The sequence below is a fragment of the Humulus lupulus genome, chromosome X (genome assembly GCF_963169125.1).
Source record: "Humulus lupulus chromosome X, drHumLupu1.1, whole genome shotgun sequence".
Classification (NCBI taxonomy): Eukaryota; Viridiplantae; Streptophyta; class Magnoliopsida; order Rosales; family Cannabaceae; genus Humulus; species Humulus lupulus.
This window is the reverse complement of record NC_084802.1, coordinates 136,932,260-136,953,411: the sequence shown is the minus strand read 5'-3', so window position 1 is coordinate 136,953,411 and position 21,152 is coordinate 136,932,260. Positions and strand designations below refer to the sequence as shown.

The window sequence follows — 21,152 nt, the reverse complement described above, 5'->3', positions numbered from 1 at the left end:
GTTAAAATTATTATGGTTTGTGAGTTATGAATTTTCTAACTTATATGCTTAAAACTGTTTGCTGCCAAAATGGTGTTTTTACATTGGGTTCCAACAGGCCAAAACTTAGGTTATTATTCAAATTTTCAAATGAAACTTTCAGAATTTTATTATTTAGAAAGAGTACTTAATTTTAACATTTTGAAACTCTAAAAAATGTTATGTCTAAGTAAATTTTTAAGCTTTTTGTGATTGATGTGCAAGTTGGAGTGAAAAACCGACCTCTTCATGAATGCATGTTTGAACAATGTTTTGGAAAGTTTAAAATAACCATTTTTGGCTGGTTTTAATTATGTAGACTCTTTATATATTAATTAAAAGGCATGCTAGAGTTGACTAAGAAATACCTCATAGATTGTGAGTTTTGATTTTTCTAAATGTTTGTCAAATCAAGTTATGTATTGGACATATTTTGTTTTTAAACTTTAAGTCATAATTCACTAGTCAAATCATATTTTTCTAAAAGTAAATAGATGATAACTTTCTATGGATTAAGGGTTAAAATTTAAGTGGCTTAAAATATAATGAGGTTTTATATTTTATTGAAAAATCTTAAGATAATACTCTTGTGTGAGTTATGAGTTTTTTTCACAAAAATAATTATCACTTAGGACTAAAATTTGTTTATTTGAAAATATAATTTTTTTTTGGATAATAAAATTTATGGGTTACTTAATTTACTAAAAAAATGACTTTTTAATTGAAAAGAGTAGTAAAATAAATTTTAATTTTCACACATGGGGGAAAAATGGTCTGATTGCCCAAACTTTTGTAACACACCACAAAAAAAGGAAACTTTTCTCAAAAATAAAATAATTACATTTTTTCAAAGAGTCAAACTTGATAATTCTAATTTTAGAACGTTTTCCTTTACAATTTTAATAAATTGGGAGATAGTGTTTAATACTTTTATTTTATAAGGTAAATAAGAAAGTGATGATGGAAGTTTTCTTTAAGTTTATGAATAATGCGATAAGGTTGTAAATTTCAAGGGTTTAGTCTATGCATTTAGATTTAAGAGAAAATGTTTTTAGAGTGTTGAAAATTAGTTAAGTTAGGATGTTTCCTATTCGCTCAACTTAAAGACATAAACTTAATTAACTGAATGCCATAATTAATCTAAGTTACTGTATGAATTCCATTACAGTGTTATTCGCGCAAAAAACTCATTTCTGGAGTCAGGAATCTTGCTTATCCACTAAACACAACTGGTAAGACAACTTATGAGTGTTTGGCTACAACATGACATGACTAGTTTGAACTTAATACTTAAGTATACAATTGAAAACTAGTTCTAGAAGGTTACTTAAGACTGTTGTCCTAAGGAGGTTCACATACTCATAAGTAAGGTAAGTAGTTATGATTATGACACTCGGCTTGCTACCCGTATCAAGTAAGTAAGAACTGGATAGCTCCCGATAAGTAAGTAAGCAAGCATCGAACGCCTCCAGTGACTTTGTACGTAACCTCGGTTGGCCACCATAATAATTAAGATGTTCGATTTAATACCCACGACATAAGAGTCCAGTTAAACTCTGTGACATATAAGTGAGACGTCCAATTTAACACTCACGACATAAGAGTTCAATTAAACTCCGTGACGCATATGTAAGATGATTATGGAATCAAGCCATTAAGATTATGAGAGTATGTTTAATTCTCCTAGGAGTCTTAGTAACCGGTATATTTTAAGTATACACCCATGTTTGTCCTGAGTAAGTTAAGTATGCTAAGTAAATCAAGTAAGTTAAGTACGATAAAATGATAAGTATGATATGCATGTTAAGTATGATAAGAATATAAGTATGATATGTATGATATATATGAAATGTATGTTAAGTATGATAGGTGTGTTATGAGTTAAGATTATATGTATATGTACTCTTGCTCTGGGATTTTCTGCATGCAGATCTAATTATGTTACAACTTTGGTTATTGGGCATTACAATAAGTTTGCCAGGACGTTCATGTGTTCTTGAAATTGATTGTTAGGGTTCAGATTCTCTGGAACCCTATTTATGATTGTATATATGTATTCTTACTGTTTGGATTTCCCTGTTTGTCTTTTTTAGGCTATGTATGTTAAGTTGTTCTTACTAAGTATTTCGCTTACCTACTTGTTTCATGTTGTAGGTAAGCTAAAAGGCAAGACAGAATAGTGAGCGCTGGAGTCTGTCATGCAGAATGTACATGTGGCCCAAATGTGGAAGTCATTACGCTCTTGTCTTGTTTTATTTTGTTTAAGAACTTTATGTCATTTGTGTTAAAGTTGTTTTAAGGTTTTAAATTCTATAATCTCATTTTAAGCATGCACGTGCTTCTAAACTAAGTGTTTAAAAGTTTTTATTTTATATGGATTTTTGGGTCCTTTAGTTAACAAAATTAAAATGTTTCCACAAACGATGTATGTTTTCCGCAATTATGTTAGTCAGTTTTACTAGGTCATTACAATTGGTATCAGAACTCAAGTTGAGCCGGTTTTGTAGATAACCCACATGTACATTCGCAGATATAGACCGACACTCACTATCGGTGCTGTCATTCTTTTGTTGTTTGCACTTTTGTATGTGTTGTACCTACTTGAATCCTGTAAATTGTAGGTTAAAATGTCTATCAATCCTGTTATACCCTTTCCATCCCTATCGTACACTCGAGAACATATCTTCCACCTTTACCAGACTTTTATGCGAAGGGGTCCCCGTACAGTTCACGACTTCTACCCATACCTTTGTCGTTTGAAACCTCGTGAGATGAGGGAATGGACTAGGAATCACTACAAGAAAAAAAAGTATTCATAACACTTAAAAACTGCTAACCGGGAGTATTGATAACGCTTCTGAAAACGCTAACATAGCCCCTGTTATTAAAAGTCCTGTCTTTTCTATAACGGTATTTGAATGTTATGTTCGATGTTATCTTAAACTATTCAATAACACATTTTTAGTTGCTATAATATTCAAATAATAACATTTAGTTAGAGTATTTAATTATAAATTTGACATTTAATCTTAATACTTTTTGCATAACACTTTTCAACTGTTACATTTGATTATTTTGATAGCATTTTTAATTTGTTATATTATATAAATCATAACGATTTGTTACACTTATAATATGTTTCTAAATCATAACATATTAAAAGTCTAGTAATAAAATTTTGTTACTTTAGTGTGGATAATATATTTTAAATTTTATTTTTATAAGTATACTTATAAAGTTTTTTTTTAATTAAAATATTTTCATTATTGTATTTTGATAAAAAAAATCAAAATTATTCATAAAATGTAATTCTCAATAGATTGATGAAACGTAAGTATTACATTAAACAATAACTAATTCAAATCATGAATGTGTCTACTTCATGAGATCTTAGTTCTAACTTTAAGTTTGAAAGCATAACATAATAAAGTTTTATAATCTTGAACATTTTTTACTTCAAAAAATGAAAAACAGAACCATTACAAGATACACAAAAGTAAACCATGCATGAAACTTGCTCCATCCTTCAATTCATCATCCTTTGTGCACTTGTCTTTGTTGTGAGTCCATTTGCTTAGCTACAACAAAATTTAAATAATTAATGCTTCAACTTAAAGTTAATAGTAAACTAACAGAGTATGGAGAGAATAAGCCCATTAATAATTAAATTACATTAAACTGTCTGCCAACAAGAGACCAAGCAGAAATATCTACACAAATAAAATCTTCCATTCTGCTCTAATAGCATTGGTAGAATCTAAGAATAGTTCAAGAAATGCACTCTTGCATTATGTTCTTCTTACTGAATGCAATAAACCTACAGTACACCTTTTTATTGCGATTAACAAAATTAAATATGAATCATCTATAAAACAAAGAATATAATCCCAGCAAAGGATCTTCAAGGAGCCCATCAATGTAAAAACAAAAAATATAGTTGACAAAGTTATTAATAAAAAGTGCCAAAAGTAAGAATTAAGTATTCATCAACCAAGAATGAGACAAATTAAAAGCATCACTAATATGAGAGGGATAGGTATATGTCTAAACATTCACAGTTTTTTTTTTACCAAAAAAGCATGCTCATATGAAATGAAAGATACAAGAGCTCAAAAGGATAAAATGCCACTGAGTTGAAGGGAACATCAAAAACATCAAAGAGAAACAATAGCTCCACCACTTGAACCTCATACATGAAAAATTTCTTGTACTGTATATGCATTTAATGATAAATGAAAAAGAGAACCCAGTACCAATAGAATTGGCCTAATATACTCAATTGGGGAAATCAAGCAATCACTAGAGTAGAATGGTGATAGACAGAAGTAAATCAGCTTTAGCAAATTTCTACAAACCATTTGTTATAAATATGTCTCAAATGAAGTAATAGCTAAAAAGCATTAGAAGACCTTTCTACATAGCATATTAACACACAACCATGTATTTGGTGTAAATCATGCAGCCATAAACACTACCTTTAATGTGTCTAAAGTCTCATAATCCTAGAGCATTTTGAGCCAAATTTTCCTCTCACTTGAAGTTGAGTTCCTGTCTTTCTGATGTACTCGACAGTTTGTTGGGTAACTTCAGAAGTAGCTGGCATGAAAAGTGATCAGCAAGAGCACTGAGATTTTGAATACTTTGCACCTTTCTTTAACAATGCCTGCAAAAACCAGTTAATAATACATCATATAAGAGCACTGAGATTTTGAATACGCAATGGTCTGCACTAAAGTCATTAAGACTAGCTTAAAGGTGTTTGTTGAATGGATGTGAGTGAGAACCTTCTATCTAATAAATGAAATTATACCATCACCACCTATATATGTGACACTACAAAATGAGATCTCTATTTTCTATTCTCTTAAGTTACTACTTTTGTTTTAAGCGGTTGAGCCAAGAGCATATATTTATTATAGTAATATATATAGAAAAGAGAAAGCTAAACTCAGTAAAGATATATAGAGAAAAAAAGTGTAACAAAGGCATAATTGAACATCAATTCAGTTTAACATTGATGTTTATAAGCAATTGAAACACACATCATATATAATAATTTCTCAGCGGGTAGTAGCAAGACAAAAACAAATGCTCTTGCACACAATCTGAGGAATAAAGAAGCATGCAACATACTGCTTGTGCATACAACACAAGGTAAGTGTAAATATGGATAGAATGAAAATGAGATTACAATATAATAATATACCTTGTTGATGATAAGGCCGGTCAGAGAAATATCGTGAGAGCTCCTTGTTGGATCTTTTTCCAAACCATTTTCCTCAAAGTGTTCATTGTAAACACGAAGAAACAATTATGCAAGTCTTCTAATCAATTACATATACTATATATAATAATGTTATTTGTAAAACAAAAGTTTATTATATAAATAATATAAGAAAATTAATAAAGCATTAGGTACAATAAAAGCAACAGGGCATGGTGCTCCATCTGGTTCTGAACTATACCTAATTTTCTTATTTACAAGCAGCAACACAACATTTTTTAATAGGCAACAGCAACAACAAGGCATGGTATACATGTTAAGAAATGAAAAAAATAGTTTGGAGATTAATACTACATTGTTTTGATAGAAGTATTGGCAAAGAAACCATGAATAAAGTTGCATCTATAGGAACAAATGAATGATTAGTCTATTGAGATACCAAAATGCATGAAGCCCTTACCTTCAGAGGTTTTGATGATGAGTGACCAGAATCCTCAGTGCCACTGCTCTCATTTTCCAAACTCAACCTCACACGGAGCTCGACTGGCTTCGAGTTTACTACCAAATTTAGCAATGAAATCAAGGGTTTAAGTTATTTCTCATACTAGTTCATCTTAAGGGTACTAGTAGTGTCATATATATACATATATATATTATATATACAGAGAGAAAGAGAGAGATTTACTTACATTGGGAAAGGGAGGGTTTTGAGAGGTGTTGTGGGATAGCTGTGAGGTGAGAAGGAGAAGGAGAAGCCATGGTCTCTTTCTGCATTTCTGCTTTAATGATTTACAACACATCAGAGAAGAAAAATCAGAAACAACACCCACGAATGGCAGCAGCTTGGACAATGGATGGCGGTTCACCAATAACACCAATCCCCCTACAATTAGAAAATGACAACAATTCAAAGGGTGTAGAGAATTTGATTAACTTGGAAATAGAAGCTGAAAAATGCACATTAATAGCAGATGGCATCAAAAGGTAGAAATAACTGACCAGACATTCTCAATTTTTCCATGGGCATCGGTTATAATCCAATGTCTTCTAAGAAGTTGGACAGGGCGTTCTGAGTTATTGGTAATTCGTATTCTGTATGCAAAGAAATAGCGACCCTTTGAAGGCTGACTCTGGCCCTCAATATACACACACCTCACTTGAACCCTGATTCCCTGAAAAATCATAGGTTTCAAATTTAATATTTAACATTGATGAAATAATCTGATCACTTATGTTCGAAGCTTATCAAGTCTGTCTAATTATAGGAGTAATTCATTAGAAAACAATCAAACATCACTTTAACTTGCTCCAACATCCAACATACAAAATCATAAATATACTTATTATTAAAAATCCTCCCCAGACTAAGGAGAATTGAAATGGATAATCTTGAAGTTAAAATAGGAGTTAGAAGCTAGATAAACCAAATATAAGCAGAAACGTTAATATTATATTAAAAAATGATTGAAATACTAATAAAAATCTAATGATTTGATGAAGCATAAGTTCACAACAGTACCAAGGTTGTTGCATCACTTAAGCATTTCAAAAGAGAGTGGGGCGCAATTTCTCTCAGCTCATCGCGATAATTAGCTGCATCCTGAGAATAAGTTTGAAATGTCAGAATCTGCTATATAGTTAACTGATTTCTAAACTCAATAAAGCAACATACGAAAAAGAATAAGAATAAAGAAGGAATGAATAGTGGAGCGCCGTCAACAGTCAAGAGAGGAAAACAAAATAATTAAGAAGAGAAACCAACCAAACAATAAAGAGGAAATTAACTTCAGCATCATCTCACAACTGTATTGAATCCTCACCAACAGCAAAACAACTTAGCAACAATCTCTATCCTTCTAATTCTCCTCACGCCTCTCCAAAAATTTACTTCAACACTGCATAGTTCAAAAAACAAAAGCAGCAAAGCCTGTTTTACTGGCAGGGAAAACACTGTCTTTAATGTGAAACCAATAGTACCAACTATTGGTTTAGTAGTATCAGTGCACACAGAAACATAAAATACCAGGTCCAAGCCTTTCATATGGGCATAAATGAAAGTTACAATGCATCCTAGCTTTTTCCCATTTCACTCTAAATTTGTCATCTTTTCTCAACTTCTGAACAAAAAGCACATGTACTACAAACAAAAAAGTTATTTTAGGGCAAAAAGCTTAAGTTTGTACATCTTTTAAACTTCTTGATTCCCCCTAATCCCAGAATCAGTTTTAAACGTTTAGATGTCACTATTAGCTCAAAATCTCCATTCATAAGGAAAAAGGGAAAAGATACCGACACAACCAACAATAAGAAAAACGTAAATTACATTAAGAAAAACAATAGCTCTGTATAAAACTACTAATTTGGATCGAAAAACTACTATTCTGTTTCAAACCCAACGAAATAATTAAGTAGAAACTAATAATTTGAATCCTAAAAGAATAAGCTTTTTCGATGGGAGCAGGTGACTAAGCATGAATCCATCAGCATAGAAATATTTTTACCACGTATTAAGTCAAGTGCCTGTTGGGAAAGGAAATTAAGAAATTAGATATATCTCATTAGCTTAAAATTATTTTGATAATATGACCATAATTCGCATCATAATCAGAATCCAAGTAGGAAACATTCTTTTTTCTTCAGAAATTTGTCTCACTACATTCTTTGTAAAAGACATAATAGTAGCAACTATAAGCGAACTTAAACATTATGAACTACTATCGCTGGTCAAAAGTTTCACCTGAAAGTCAATGTGTAACCATCCCCCTTAAATATAGCTTTGTAAAGAAAAGAAATCTTACATGGCTGGGTGGAATGTGTTTTCCACTTAGCAAATCAAGTAGCAGGGTTCCAAAGCTGTAAACCACACTTTCTGATGTCACTCTTCCTGGCAGGGGAAAATGAATAACTAATTATTGCTCCATTTGAATAATTTTGTGCAATATGTTGAAAGATTCTGTAAAAAATTTATATATGTGGTGGGAAAGGAATCGTTCTGGTTGTCCAAATTATACAAAATCAATTATGAGCTACTTAGAAATTCGCAAAAGTAAACATAAGTTATATTATAAGAATGAAGATTGCACTCTCTGTGACTATGATTAGTACCTGTCCTCAAGTATTCCGGAGGGGTGAAAGTCAGGTTGGTACTATAGCTCTTGCCATCTCTACTATTCTTCATAAGACCAAAGCAGGAGAGTCTTGGATTACCATCCTGTCAAGTTCAGGGTTTTAGAAAATAGGAATAGCTTACCAGAGACACCCTAGCCACAAAACAATTCGGAAATAGAGAAAGCGTGAAAAGGAAAAGTACTTCATCAAACAAGACTCTATAAGCATTAAGATCATGATATAGTGCTCGCCCTTTGCTGTTGCAATATTCTAAGGCCTGTGCCAGATACAAAGCCACCCGCACTCTCATTGCCCATTTCATAGGCTGGGTATCCCCTACAATTCAAAATAGATAACCTTTAAAATCAATTATACACCTATGATGCATAAATGAATCCTTTAAATAAAGAAGAAAAAAAGACTCAATTCATTTCCCTTTTATAGATCCTAAAGTATGTATTAACATGAGATAATTCCTAAGGGGGTGGGCATAATTTGATTAGAGCAAAAAGTGCACCAAAAATAAAGAAACTCTCTCCAATTATAAAACCAATCAATGATCTTCATTCATATATTGTTAAATTTGATATGTTTTCCCATCGACAAATACCTTGTAACCATCAACTCAAAGAGGGAGAGAAAAAAGAAAAACAGACAAAAGGAGGAGACACCTTACAATGAAAAAGATGCTTAGAGAGAGTCTCATTAGGCATGAACTCGGCAACAAGGAGTCTCTCATCGCCTTCACAGCAACACCCAATCAAATTTGCCAAGCGCTCACTGTGCAGCTGTCCCACCGTCTTGGCTTCCTCCTGAAAACCCAAAACAAGCACAATGGATCAACAAAACTAGCAAAACAATATCATCAAAACACGCACATTCTTTCTCCATAAGAATCAAAGTAAATAGAGCACGAACCATAAATTGGCGAGCATCGGGCCAAGCCGACCTATTGAAACGCTTCATAGAAATATAAAAGTCATCGTCAACCTTGCCTTTGTAAACAACATTGGGAGCCTTTTCTCCGTGCTCCGATACATAACTCTCTCAGTCACAAAACCGACTTCTCTTCTTCGAATAACGTCAACAAGTCGTGAATCCTACCAGCCTCTTCATAGTCCTATAACTTCCAAAACATATATATACATAACTCTCTGATTGGCATCCGATAATATCCTAATAGAAAGAGTGGAGAATACCCCGAACCCTGACCTCAGATTTTGCCGCCACTTCCATTTGGTGCTTCAACAGAGCATAAGTTTGGCTCTGAGAAAGAAACAAGCTAGACTCGGTACTCGAACTCGAGCTCGAGCTCGAACTCCGACTTCTTCCTCCGCCATTGGCATCCCTATCCGAAGAACTCGCCAAAATCCTACAACCCCTCCAATTCGAATCTCCACCTCCATAAACAAACCTTCTCGTCCCGAAATCCAATTCTGAGACGCCATATCTACCTTGACCCGATGGCATACACCTCGTCCCCGTCACCTTACTGTTAAAATCAGCGATGAATGACATTTGGGCTCAACTATTCGGACAGAACAAGATGAAGGGGAATGGGTTGGAAGGTCAAAGATGAAGGGTCTCAGCCTAAGGGAGAGAGGGAAGAGATTGAGAGAGATTAGGGATTTAGAGAATAAAGAATGAGAGAACGAGAGAACGAGAGAATAGGGAGAGAGGGAAGAGATTGAGAGAGATTAGAGATTAGGGATTCAGACTGAGAGAACAAGAGAATAGAGAGAATAGAGAAAACCCTTCTTCATTTTTTATTTTGCTTTTTTATTTGTGAAGTAAAATTTCATTTGGCGCCTGTTACTTTTCATTTGGCGCCGATACTGTGTCCGTGTATTTTTATTTGGCATGTATTAATAACACTTCTAAAGTTATGTAAGATTTTGCCGTAATATTTGGTCAAAAATGTTGTAGTGAATATCACTTTTCACTAACATCGGGCTGGTACCCCTGCATGCTTGTGGGTAAGATTCACAACTACCCGTCTTAGAAGTACAATATTGGCATTGTACCAATGTGTATGTTGAAAGCGAACCTTCACTACTTGGACAACGTTTCGTGCCGAGATCGAGTTGGAGTTTGGACTACCCCTCAGCATACACCATGGTATTTTCAATACAAGTTTGACATGCACTTTTAGGTGATCATGGAGATCCGGGGAGACAGAGACCCTCTTGGAGACTACGGAATTGATATGAACACTAATTCAGACATGGACATGTTAGACACTTAGGATCGTAGAAGTGTTTTCTTTGAGAACTTTCCTTAACCTCAAACTATGTTATTCGTAAATTTTTCTGATGTCTGACTAGGGTAGGCCCAGTAGAAACCCTAAGTTATAGAATGGGATTTGATATCCTTCTTATGAACCTTTTGTAAACTTCTCCTAACCTGACATTGGCTACTTTATGATATATTTTGGATTCCATCTAATCCTGCAATAAATTTCTTTATGCTATGTTGTTGTGTTAATGACATTGTTTGTGGGTGTGTTATGATCGTTGTTTTGGTGTGGCTATTTCATAGTTAGTGTGCTAGTATTTATTGTTTACTTTAATACATGGAAAGGTGTAACCTATGGCACCTCCGAGGACTAGAGCTCTGCAGGCAGCAGGACGTACCCCAGACTTAGCAGCAAAAGTGGTTGAGATTCGTAGAGCATTGGAAGCTCAGAATGCTCGTATCGATCAGTGCCACAAATGACAAGCAGATTCAGATGCCTGCCAAACTGAGATGTTTCAAATGTTACTCCAATACCTCCCAGTGGCACCAACTAACAACCAGAATGCGCCAACAACAGCTGGAGTAGCAAACCAAGTTCCACCAGTTAACGAGGCACGAGTGGAACCAAAGGTTGAGGCATCATAGTTGGCTCAACAGAAACCCATTTTTGAACGTTTCAGCTGATAGAACCCACCAACTTTTGCTGGTACTGCCAACCCTATGGTGGCAGAAGAATGGATAAGCACACTGGAAAGGATCTTCGATTTCATTGAAGTCACTGAGTGTGAAAAGGTGTTATGTGTTGTATACATGTTAAGAAAAGACACCTGAATTTTGTGGGACACCACAAAGAAGGGGAGTAAGGTAGCAGGGATGGAGTGGCAACAGTTCCTAACCTTGTTTTACGCAAAATATTATAATCGAGTAGTGGTGGACCATAAAGTGGTATAGTTCACCCATTTGAAGCAAAGGATGTTGAGTGTACAAGATTATGTTTGGAAATTTGACTAGCTGTCTAGATTCACGCCGGACATGATCAATACCGAATAAACAAAAGTTTGGAGATTCATGAGGGGTCTACGAGAAGATCCGACAAAGATGGTGGATTTCGGGAAGACAGGTCCAGAGACATATGCTAAAGCGATGGAATGAACTATCTGCCAAGAGTTTTTGTGTGGTGTGGATAGCAATGGACCCTAAAGATAAGAAGATAGGAGGTTTACTCCTTCCAACTCAGGGAAATTTTAAACTAGTAGGAATAGGCCAAGGGGGAGATTCACTCCAAGGACCAATCAGAACTCGTGAAGGTCAAACAACTAGGGTGGCTCTAGATTCACCGAGGATGGAACACAATAAGATAGAAAGAGGACCTCCTAATTTCCAACCAACTGGCCCTTACAAGACAACTAAGGCGTGATTTCAAACAGTGGCTAATCTGCAATAAGTATGGTTGTCTCCATCAGGGCGATTGTAAAGCTGGTTTATTATATGCCTGCAACAAATCAGGTCATGTAGCCAGGGAATGCCCCAACTTAGGCGAAAGGGGTATGAACAACAAACAGAAGTAGGTAGGAGACCCACCACGAGTTTATGCACTGACCCAAGGCATCGAAGGAGCTGGGCCATCTAATATGGTGTCAAGTCAGATCCCTATCACCCAAACCACAACATATACATTAATGGACATTGGTTCATCACATTCTTCCATTGGTGCTTCATTTTTCAAATATATCGATAGAATGTCTGAACCTATGCCTAGTGTATGTGGGTTATCTTTGCATTCTAGTGAACATATGTCAGTGCGATTACGGGTAGGAGCCGTACCAGTTTGGGTAGAAGGATGAGAATTAACAGTTGATCTGTTAATACTAGACATGCATGTTTATGATGTAATATTCAAAATGGACTAGTTATCTAAGTATGGCACGATGGTGAATTGCAAGTAAAAGAGAGTAGTTTTCCATTCGGCAAGCGAGGAACCATTCACTTTTCAAGGAACGTCCAGAGATAAGAAGTTTTCCATGGTCTCAGCAATGAAGGAAAATAAGATGTTGGAGGATGGATGTATTGGATATCTATCTCATGTTGTGGATAAGGACCAGGAGGATAATCTATGACCAATGGATGTGCCAATCGTATGTAAGAATCTCGAGGTATTTCTTGACGATCTTTTAGGGATTCCACCAGACCGAGAAGTAGATTTTGAGATAGAATTGGTTCATAGAATGGCACCTATCTCGAAGACTCCTTATTGAATGGCGCCAACGGAGCTTAAGGAACTGCAGACCCAACTCCAATAGTTGTTGAATAAGAAATTCATAAGGCTGAGTTGTTGGAAAAACAATCAGAGTATACAGCGAAATTGGCGTGGTGGGCCCAGTGAATATTACACAAAAGTTATCGATCTCTCATGTAAAAAAATTATATGTTCAAGAAAAACATCTAGACAGAAACATTAATATACAATACTATTAATCACGTAACACATATATAAATATATATTTATATATATCATATAAATATATACACAAATATTCATTAACAAAAGTATTTACCTCTTGAATTCTAACAAGTGTCGTTGAGTATTTTTGTATATATATCGATCTTCCTATCCCACACTTTGAGTACTCAAACCACGATCTTCTGGAGTGTTCTCTACACCTCGAGATGTGTGTGGGCATATAGAGAACATGGGTTTGTAATTTAGGAATCATAAGAATGTCTCAACATATGAGAACTTGGATTATGGCTTGAGAAGGGTTAGAATAAAAGAAGAAGAAGAATACAATCTTTTGTCTACAAAATTATGGAATTTTCTAAATTATCTCTGACTTGTGTGTGTTTGTCTCTATATGTCCTTTCTTGTTATTCTATAACATATAAATAGAGATTATTGTATTACCTTATCATTCCTAATAATATCATAATGATGATAGGAATTGATTTAGGTAAATATCTAACTTATCAAATTTGAAAATATCTATTTCAAATTATTAATTAATTAAATAAATAAAATAAAGACAACACAGATACATTATCTGTGCACTATTACACACATGGCACAGTCCCTGGATTGTGTCATGCTTGAACAACAGTATTCTATTTTCAGGGATATAACATTTTTCTTTTATTTATTTATTTAACTAACATCAATCCTTCCACAAAATATAGTATTATCCTTTTAAGGAAAAAGATCCCAACCATATTTCAAAATTTAAATTTTAAATTCAAAATTCAAATTGATGATCATCATTATTATCATCTTTTTAAATTCAATAAATAAAAAACTATTTGTAATTTACTCCCACTCAAATAAAATAATTAATTTAAAAAATTAACTCATTTATATATATGCATTTTGAAATTATATATTTAAATTAATAAACATATTTTTGAAAATTTAATAATTAATTCCAAAATAATTATTCAACTTCAATTATCATATAATTGTGTATTTGACCCGAAGAATAAAATTCTTCTCAAATTTCCAAATTACAGTTTTACCCTTGTATCAACTCTTACATTGATATGGTGTTGATAGAGCCACCCTGGGGACCTATGGACCTATAATATGAAGCTCCGATAAATATTTGATTATTAATCAAAGCCCTTTGATTAAATAATCATATTTATTAATCTCATGATTAATTCACTATAAATATGAGATTGAACTCTTGATAATTATAGACATACATTTACAGAGTACTTTATTAAAGAATAAAGTGTCTATTGATATAATCATTACATACAACGTTAATTCTCTATTGATGGTTTATAATTAAAAAGGAATGAAATTACCACTTTACCCTTTTAACTATTCTTGTTCCTAGAGTTCCATTGACTTTACTAGTGAATGTTGCGTCAAAACAAGTTTACAATGTGAGTGCTCATAACCTTTTCATTTCCAAATGTTAACCCAATAGAGAACCATTATTCAATCTATTAGAAGGTATAAATTCCATATCTATTACACTAGGTCCCCAGCCAAGTATATCATTGAGTCCCTAAAACAATTGTTCTTAGCCTAATCATTCTGACAAACCTTAACGCATGAATCAAAGGATAAGATGACATATATAGGAGTTCATAGTAACCTCAAGATTAAGATCGTCGTGTATATGATCATCGTTTGATGTGTTTGATTAATACTATGGAATAGTGTTTAAACAAGTATTGACAAATCACATCTGGTCCAGTTTTATATATCACTATATATAAAGTACCTTCACTAAAGTGTCCTACTACACTAGTGACCCTGATCTAGGTCACTTGTATTCATAATACTAGCAAACCATACTAGCAGTAATTAATCTAAAGATTCAATAACTTTATTTTACTGCAAATTGTTTTACGTTTATTATCTTAATCTCGATCCTCTCATACCAATATGAGATTAAGACCACATAGATAAACTTTGGAATCTTCTGATATTTACTTAATATTATCAACATAATATCGGACATAGTCTATATATATAATAATTCAATTCAATTATTTATTTCATTTAAAACATTTGTCAACTACAATTGCTTTAAGGGCACTATTCCAAACAATCTCCCACTTGCCCTAAAGCAAATTGTGGCATCTCTCTTAATGTGTTAATCACATTCTCCTGAACGAATTTGTCTAACAAAGTCTTTGTTAATAGTTTTGTAAGAAACTATTTTGAAGCTATCTTCAAGATCATTACATCAATGATGTAAAATGGTCTTGAATTAAATGTTATTTCATTCCATGTGCTATACCCTCTCATGATTTCTAGTTCTTCTAGAATAGTTGTATCTCCATTGATTTCGCAATGAGATACTAGTAGGTTATTCAAGTCTGAAACCCTTTCCAGGATGGTAAAGAACTCAACTAAAGCAAATAGCCTATTTAACTGCCCATAGCTGTTACATTTTAGCTTCTATGGTGAAATGTATAAATCTGAAATGTCCAATACATTTCTAGATTAATGTCTTTCCTCCACAGTCATGGAACCTGATTTTGAAATCAATATTTGAAGATTTCTATCTGGTTTAAAATCAGTTCATCTTTTGGGATCTTAGGTCACTTCCTAAATACATGAATATATAATCTCCATTATATTCAAGATACTAAAAAAAATTAACTCCTTATTATTCAATGACTCAATCCATCATTGGAATGACAACTGCTGACTGTTCCCACCGTTTAACAAATGTTAATTCGAACACATAACATTTAATACTTTAAAGAGTGCATCACTGAGTTGTAGGAACACTGTCTCATGTCCTTCTTTTCTAGTAAAAGAATAAATGGACATTATTATTATTTAGATAATACATCTTCCTGACCGGGAAGGCAAAAAGCCTTTCTTTAATTTCTATAAACTAATGTATTTAAGCTTCATATCTATATAAGTCGCTTGAGCCAGTGCCAAAGGATTGTTCTTTCAATCTCTATAGACTTGAATGTATAGAACATGTTTGGCTTTTCCAAATCTAATATTTAGGAATGTTCAGCTAACCATTTCTTTCCTATTGATAATTTCTCTACATCATTCCCAATTATCAGAACTTTATCAATATTAAGAATAAGAATCACAACAGAATCTTTTTGGTCGAGATCTTCAAACAGTTTTTTCATGTTAGCCATTGAGTAAAGACTACTTAGACATCCAGTAAAATTAATCTCATAATCTATGCATAAAGCAATGGATAAGAGTATGTAAACAAATTTAAGCATGGTTACAGTAGAAGGTATTTATTCGAGTAATAAATTCTTCTTTTCGTTTATAGCCTTAGGTTATTAACCTTACTTTGAAAAGTCTGTACTTTTCACTGTTCTTCTCTTCATCTTGAATATCCTGTTTCAAACTGAATTTTAATGAACTTTTGTTGAATGTTTCAAGAATCCTGATGTCATAGAATTCCAAATTTCATTTTTAGATTCACGGTGTTTCAACCATTGTTTTCTGTAAAATCATTTTCATTTCATACTAGCCTGTGAATGAAATATAGTTAAATTGTGTTACACACAATTAACTAAACTTTATGTTTGTAATGGAATAGTTACTAACTAACGCTCAAACTACAATAATGTTTTACATAATTTGTGATATTCTTTGGTTTTATCCTTGTTAATTATCAGTAACTTGCTTACTTGACTTTCAGTCATTGTTTCTAGTATATCTTAACTAGAAATATATAGTGATTATAATAATCATGCTTCATTAAAGTAGCATTTAAGAGATACAAACTCTTTTGTAATCTCTTATGATTATTGAATTGTTTCACTAAATGACTTCATGGAAAACTTTCAATTTATTCACATAACCACTTGTGAATCCCAACTTTTAAGTCTTTGACGTTGTACAATCAAACATATATCGAGTATAACAAGTGTTAAAATTATAGAAATAATAAAGACGATATATTTAATCTTATCTAATATGATTATATTTCATTTCCAAAATATTAATGTTGCTTTAGCATTCTAGTTGTATGTGAGTTGGGTTTGAATTCCAAGTTCACATGTGAATTACTTGAATTCCAAATTTGAGTTTAGACTTGTAACGTCCTATGTTTTTGGGTACCTTTAAACGACTCGGGTCGGGATTTTTCCCCGAGTTAAGAATATTATTTTAAATAATATTATATTTTGTTTGTAAGTATTCCATGAGTTATTGCTAGCCAAAATATGAATTTTGTGATTTTAAAAGTCAAGATAAGACTTTCGGCCCTGGATCGACACAAAAACCCTGATCGGGTAAAAATCTCGGAAAATAAAACGAAAAATCATGGCAATTATATTTTGGGCATAAAATACATTCATAAAAGTTAAAGTTTGGTCAAAAATAATAAACCTAAAAGAAAATGGAAATTTTAAGGCATTTTGTGGTAAATGCCTAATTTTGCCGAAATTGGGAATTTTATTCCATGAATGGACCTTAGGTTAAATTTTTTTATGTGATTAATTAAATTAAATGTGAGATACATTAAATTTAATTAATTAATGTTAATTTTGGTGATTAAAACTTAATAAGAGTGAAAAAAGGTGTCAAAAGCCAATTTGGACTTTTCTTCTTATGAAACCTTTATTAACCTTTATTAAAAAAAAAAAAAATTATTAATGATCACATATATGGCAAAGGGTGGCCGGCCATGTGGTCTTTTAGAGTTGTGTGAACCCAATTTTATAAAATTCAAATCCCATTTAATTAAGAAGTCAAGTGGGCAAGTGGGTAGAAAAGCACTCAAGTGTTTTGTGATATTTTGAAGAGTATTGTGAGCTATTCTAACCCCCAAACCGATCCCCACACTCTCTCATTCACTCTCATCTGATTTTTGGAGACTCTCTCAAGTGTTCTCTCCATTTTCAACCCCAAGAACACCAAAGAAACTTGGAAGCTAAGTCTTGGTCTAGGAAGGGTTTTCCCTAATGTAAAGTCTCATTAATCTAGACTTTTGTCAAGTTTTAATCATAGAGTTCAAATAGCTAATTACCTATGTTGTTGGGGGAAGTTGGTTAGGGTTTTTGAAAGGTTTTGAAGGAGTCAAAGCTTATAGGAAGGTCCAAACCTTAAGCAAGAACACCAAAGAGGTAAAAAGTTTACTTTTGATGATTTTGTTGTAGGGTTTTTAGTTTTAAGCATTATTTTGTATATCTAATGCTTAAAGTTTCTTGTTGGTGATGTAATAAGGTTATGGTAGTTGTTTAATAATTTTTATGATGCATGTGTATTGATTTTTGAAAATGGGAACCAAAACCCCCAAGGGTTTTGTAGGATACCCTAAAATAAAACATGTTTTGAGCTGTGACTTCCAAGGGGTCAAGCAGCCACTGTATATTGGTTTTGTAAAATTAAATTGTACTGTGATGTTGTTGAGATTGAGTACATAAAATTGAGCTTTTGAAACACTAAAAAATGTTTAGAAATGAGTAAGTTATGCTATTTCAAAGTTTAGGTAAAAAACAGTTTTTTCGTATTCTTATTTTCGGAACCAAGTTTGGACAGCCACTGTATAGGGAAAATGAACCCAGTTTTTTCTAAATTTGTGTGGACATATTTCTGGCATAACCTATTAGTCAACTGTAAAATTTAATAAGAAAATATTAAACGGTTTGAAAGTTATTAACTATCAAAGTTTGGAAAAAATAAGGACTTGAAAATAAGGTCATTTTTACCTCATTGTTGGAAAATGATTTCACCAATCAAAAATGCTCATTTTGACCTAAGATTTTACAAAGACTTAAATGGCATAACAAAAATGGAATTGGAAAATTTTGGTAACAATTGGGTAAGTAAATTTCAAGTTATGAACTAACGAAGTATGTAGTTAAAAATGTGAAAAATAGGCTTTTCACACTTAGTGTAAAAATGAGATTTTGGAACATAAGGTAAAAAGTAAAATTTTGTTTATTTCAAGATATAAAATGGTATGTCTTGAAATCATATTTTCACTAAAATTACCCCTTTGAGTTTAAATGAATTATTTTTATTAAAGAGTTTTTATTCTTTTTAAAAAATAAGAGATTTAATTTATTAATAGTTAATAAATTAAAAGAGGGTTTAAAACCTTATATTTTGAGAAAATAATTAAATGAATTATTTTTCTAGTAAGTAAAATTGATTAATTGATTTTGGAAAGTTAATTAGACAAGATGAGAAATTTATAACGGTTTTCCTAATTAAGACAAATTAGGCAATTTTCTTAAAACGGTTTTTAAATATTAAAACCTTAAGAAAAATAAAAGGAAAATTTAAAGAGTTTATTTTCTTTAAAAATAATTAAGGAATTTATTTGTATTTTCTGGATATAATACCGGCTAAAATCTTACATATTTTAACTGACTAGTCGAAAGTGCGGGTTAATAGCGATACCTTGAAAGAATAAGATGTTTAGCAGGTTGTGGGGAAATACCATTGTGATACTCAAGCCTAGGTATCGAGACCTTAGGATAGGTCTCCCCGAGACTTAGGGTTTAGTCTCGAATATTTTGTATGACTTTCCGTAATAGGTTTAAAACCAAATAAGGATTATAAATCCTTACAAATGACTTTTATTAAAATGACCAAACTGCCCAAAATAATAATAATGAATTATGTGTGCCATAATTAATCCGAGTATACTGTATGGATAACTACAGTATTGGCTAAGCGTAACTGGACTGAACGTTGGAGGGTGAAAACTTGCTGAGCGCTAAGGACTCCAAGTAAGTCAACTTATATTGTATGGCTGCAACATGAAATGATTATTGTCTTGTATGTTAATATAGGGATACATGCACATATATAGGCTGTCATAGAAAGTTGCTTAGAGACGTTAGTCTAGTGAGTGCTGATTTAGAAAATATGAACGGTAGAAGGCCGTCATATCCTAGACGGTTGATCCCCGTCACACTGCTTGATTTTATTTATGTCCGGTTCATTACCGCGACGAGTGGCCATGAGATGAGGATAAGCTGGTTAAACCTAGGGGCGCCAAGATAAATGGGACCTAGGGGCCCTCATGCTTACTTAATCATTGGACGGTTAGAATCCGAGCAAGTGCTCTGATAAGTTATTCCCGGATAGCAGCCGTGAATATTGGCCATTCAGTGAGAGTGCCTAGAGATACTAGGGGTTGCCAAGATTGAGTGAGGCTGAACACCCTAGGGGCAACTACTCACCAAGACCACTGATTAACATAGAAGTCTCCGTAAAACCGTGTAAATTGGATTACTCTCTTGAATATGTAGCGAGGCCCTAAGTAACACGATAGTTACCCTTGATGAGAATATTTATTGGCTAGATCTTAGAGTGGAGACTCGGTTCTCTTTTACAGATTAGCAATTATGTTGGAGGGCGCGTTACACCTGAATTGTTGGAAATTATCGAGCGTTGGTCTCGAATTATATTGTGATATAATGTATCTGCTTGCTCTGGGATTTTCTGAGTGCAGGATATAATTGTTGATAAGATATAGTTGTGATATAATATATCTGCTTGCTCTGGGATTTTCTGAGTGCAGGGATATAATTGTTGATAAGATATAGTTGTGATATAATATATCTTCTTGTTCTGGGATTTTTTCTGAGTGCAGGATTTTATCTAGACATGAATTAATTTATCCTTGGTTATCAGGCATGACCATAAGTTTGCCAGGATGCTTTAGCGTTCTTGAAATTGATTGTGTAGGGTCCCGGATGGGTCCGGAACCCTAATTCTCTTTATGCTTGTTTGAAAGTTGATCTTACTAAGCGTTATCGCTTACCTAGTTGTTTCATGTTGTAGGTAAGAGCAAAGGCAAGGCAGAGCAGTGAGCGCTGGAGTCTTCCTTGCAAATGTACATGTGAACTGACCTTTTGGGAAGCCTTTTTATTTTTGGAAATGTTGTGTAATTTTCCTAAACTAGGCTCACTCTAATCTTTATAAAACATGTTTGTAAGTAAATGATAAGTATGGCCATACGACTTTTTAAAAAAGTTTTTTTTCTATGGGTTTTTGAGACATTTTGTTAAATGAAAACATTTATATTTCCGCATTATTGAGTCTTGAAAATCCGGGTCGTTACAAGACTTCCTTTTGATTAGATCAAACAAGTCTTTATGTGACTTTACTTTG

At 33.1% G+C, this 21,152-nt stretch overlaps 1 protein-coding gene and 2 long non-coding RNA genes across 3 annotated transcripts; all 3 read right to left on the bottom strand.

Moving 5' to 3' along the window:
- Positions 1–4,353: 4,353 nt before the first annotated feature.
- Positions 4,354–5,317, bottom strand: LOC133804844 (uncharacterized). The gene is made up of 2 exons (XR_009878659.1): positions 5,225–5,317; positions 4,354–4,681 (listed from the first exon to the last, which is right to left on the bottom strand). It is a non-coding gene; the product is annotated as an uncharacterized LOC133804844 (long non-coding RNA).
- A 622-nt stretch (positions 5,318–5,939) lies between these two features.
- Positions 5,940–7,283, bottom strand: LOC133806303 (uncharacterized). Its single transcript, XM_062244423.1, has 4 exons — positions 7,131–7,283; positions 6,762–6,842; positions 6,242–6,414; positions 5,940–6,125 (listed from the first exon to the last, which is right to left on the bottom strand). The coding sequence occupies exons 1-4, from the start codon at positions 7,281–7,283 to the stop codon at positions 6,056–6,058; spliced, it is 477 nt and encodes a 158-aa protein (XP_062100407.1). The 3' UTR covers positions 5,940–6,055.
- Positions 7,284–7,707: 424 nt separating this feature from the next.
- On the bottom strand, positions 7,708–8,432 carry LOC133804904 (uncharacterized). The gene is made up of 3 exons (XR_009878697.1): positions 8,348–8,432; positions 8,041–8,126; positions 7,708–7,762 (listed from the first exon to the last, which is right to left on the bottom strand). It is a non-coding gene; the product is annotated as an uncharacterized LOC133804904 (long non-coding RNA).
- Positions 8,433–21,152: the final 12,720 nt, after the last annotated feature.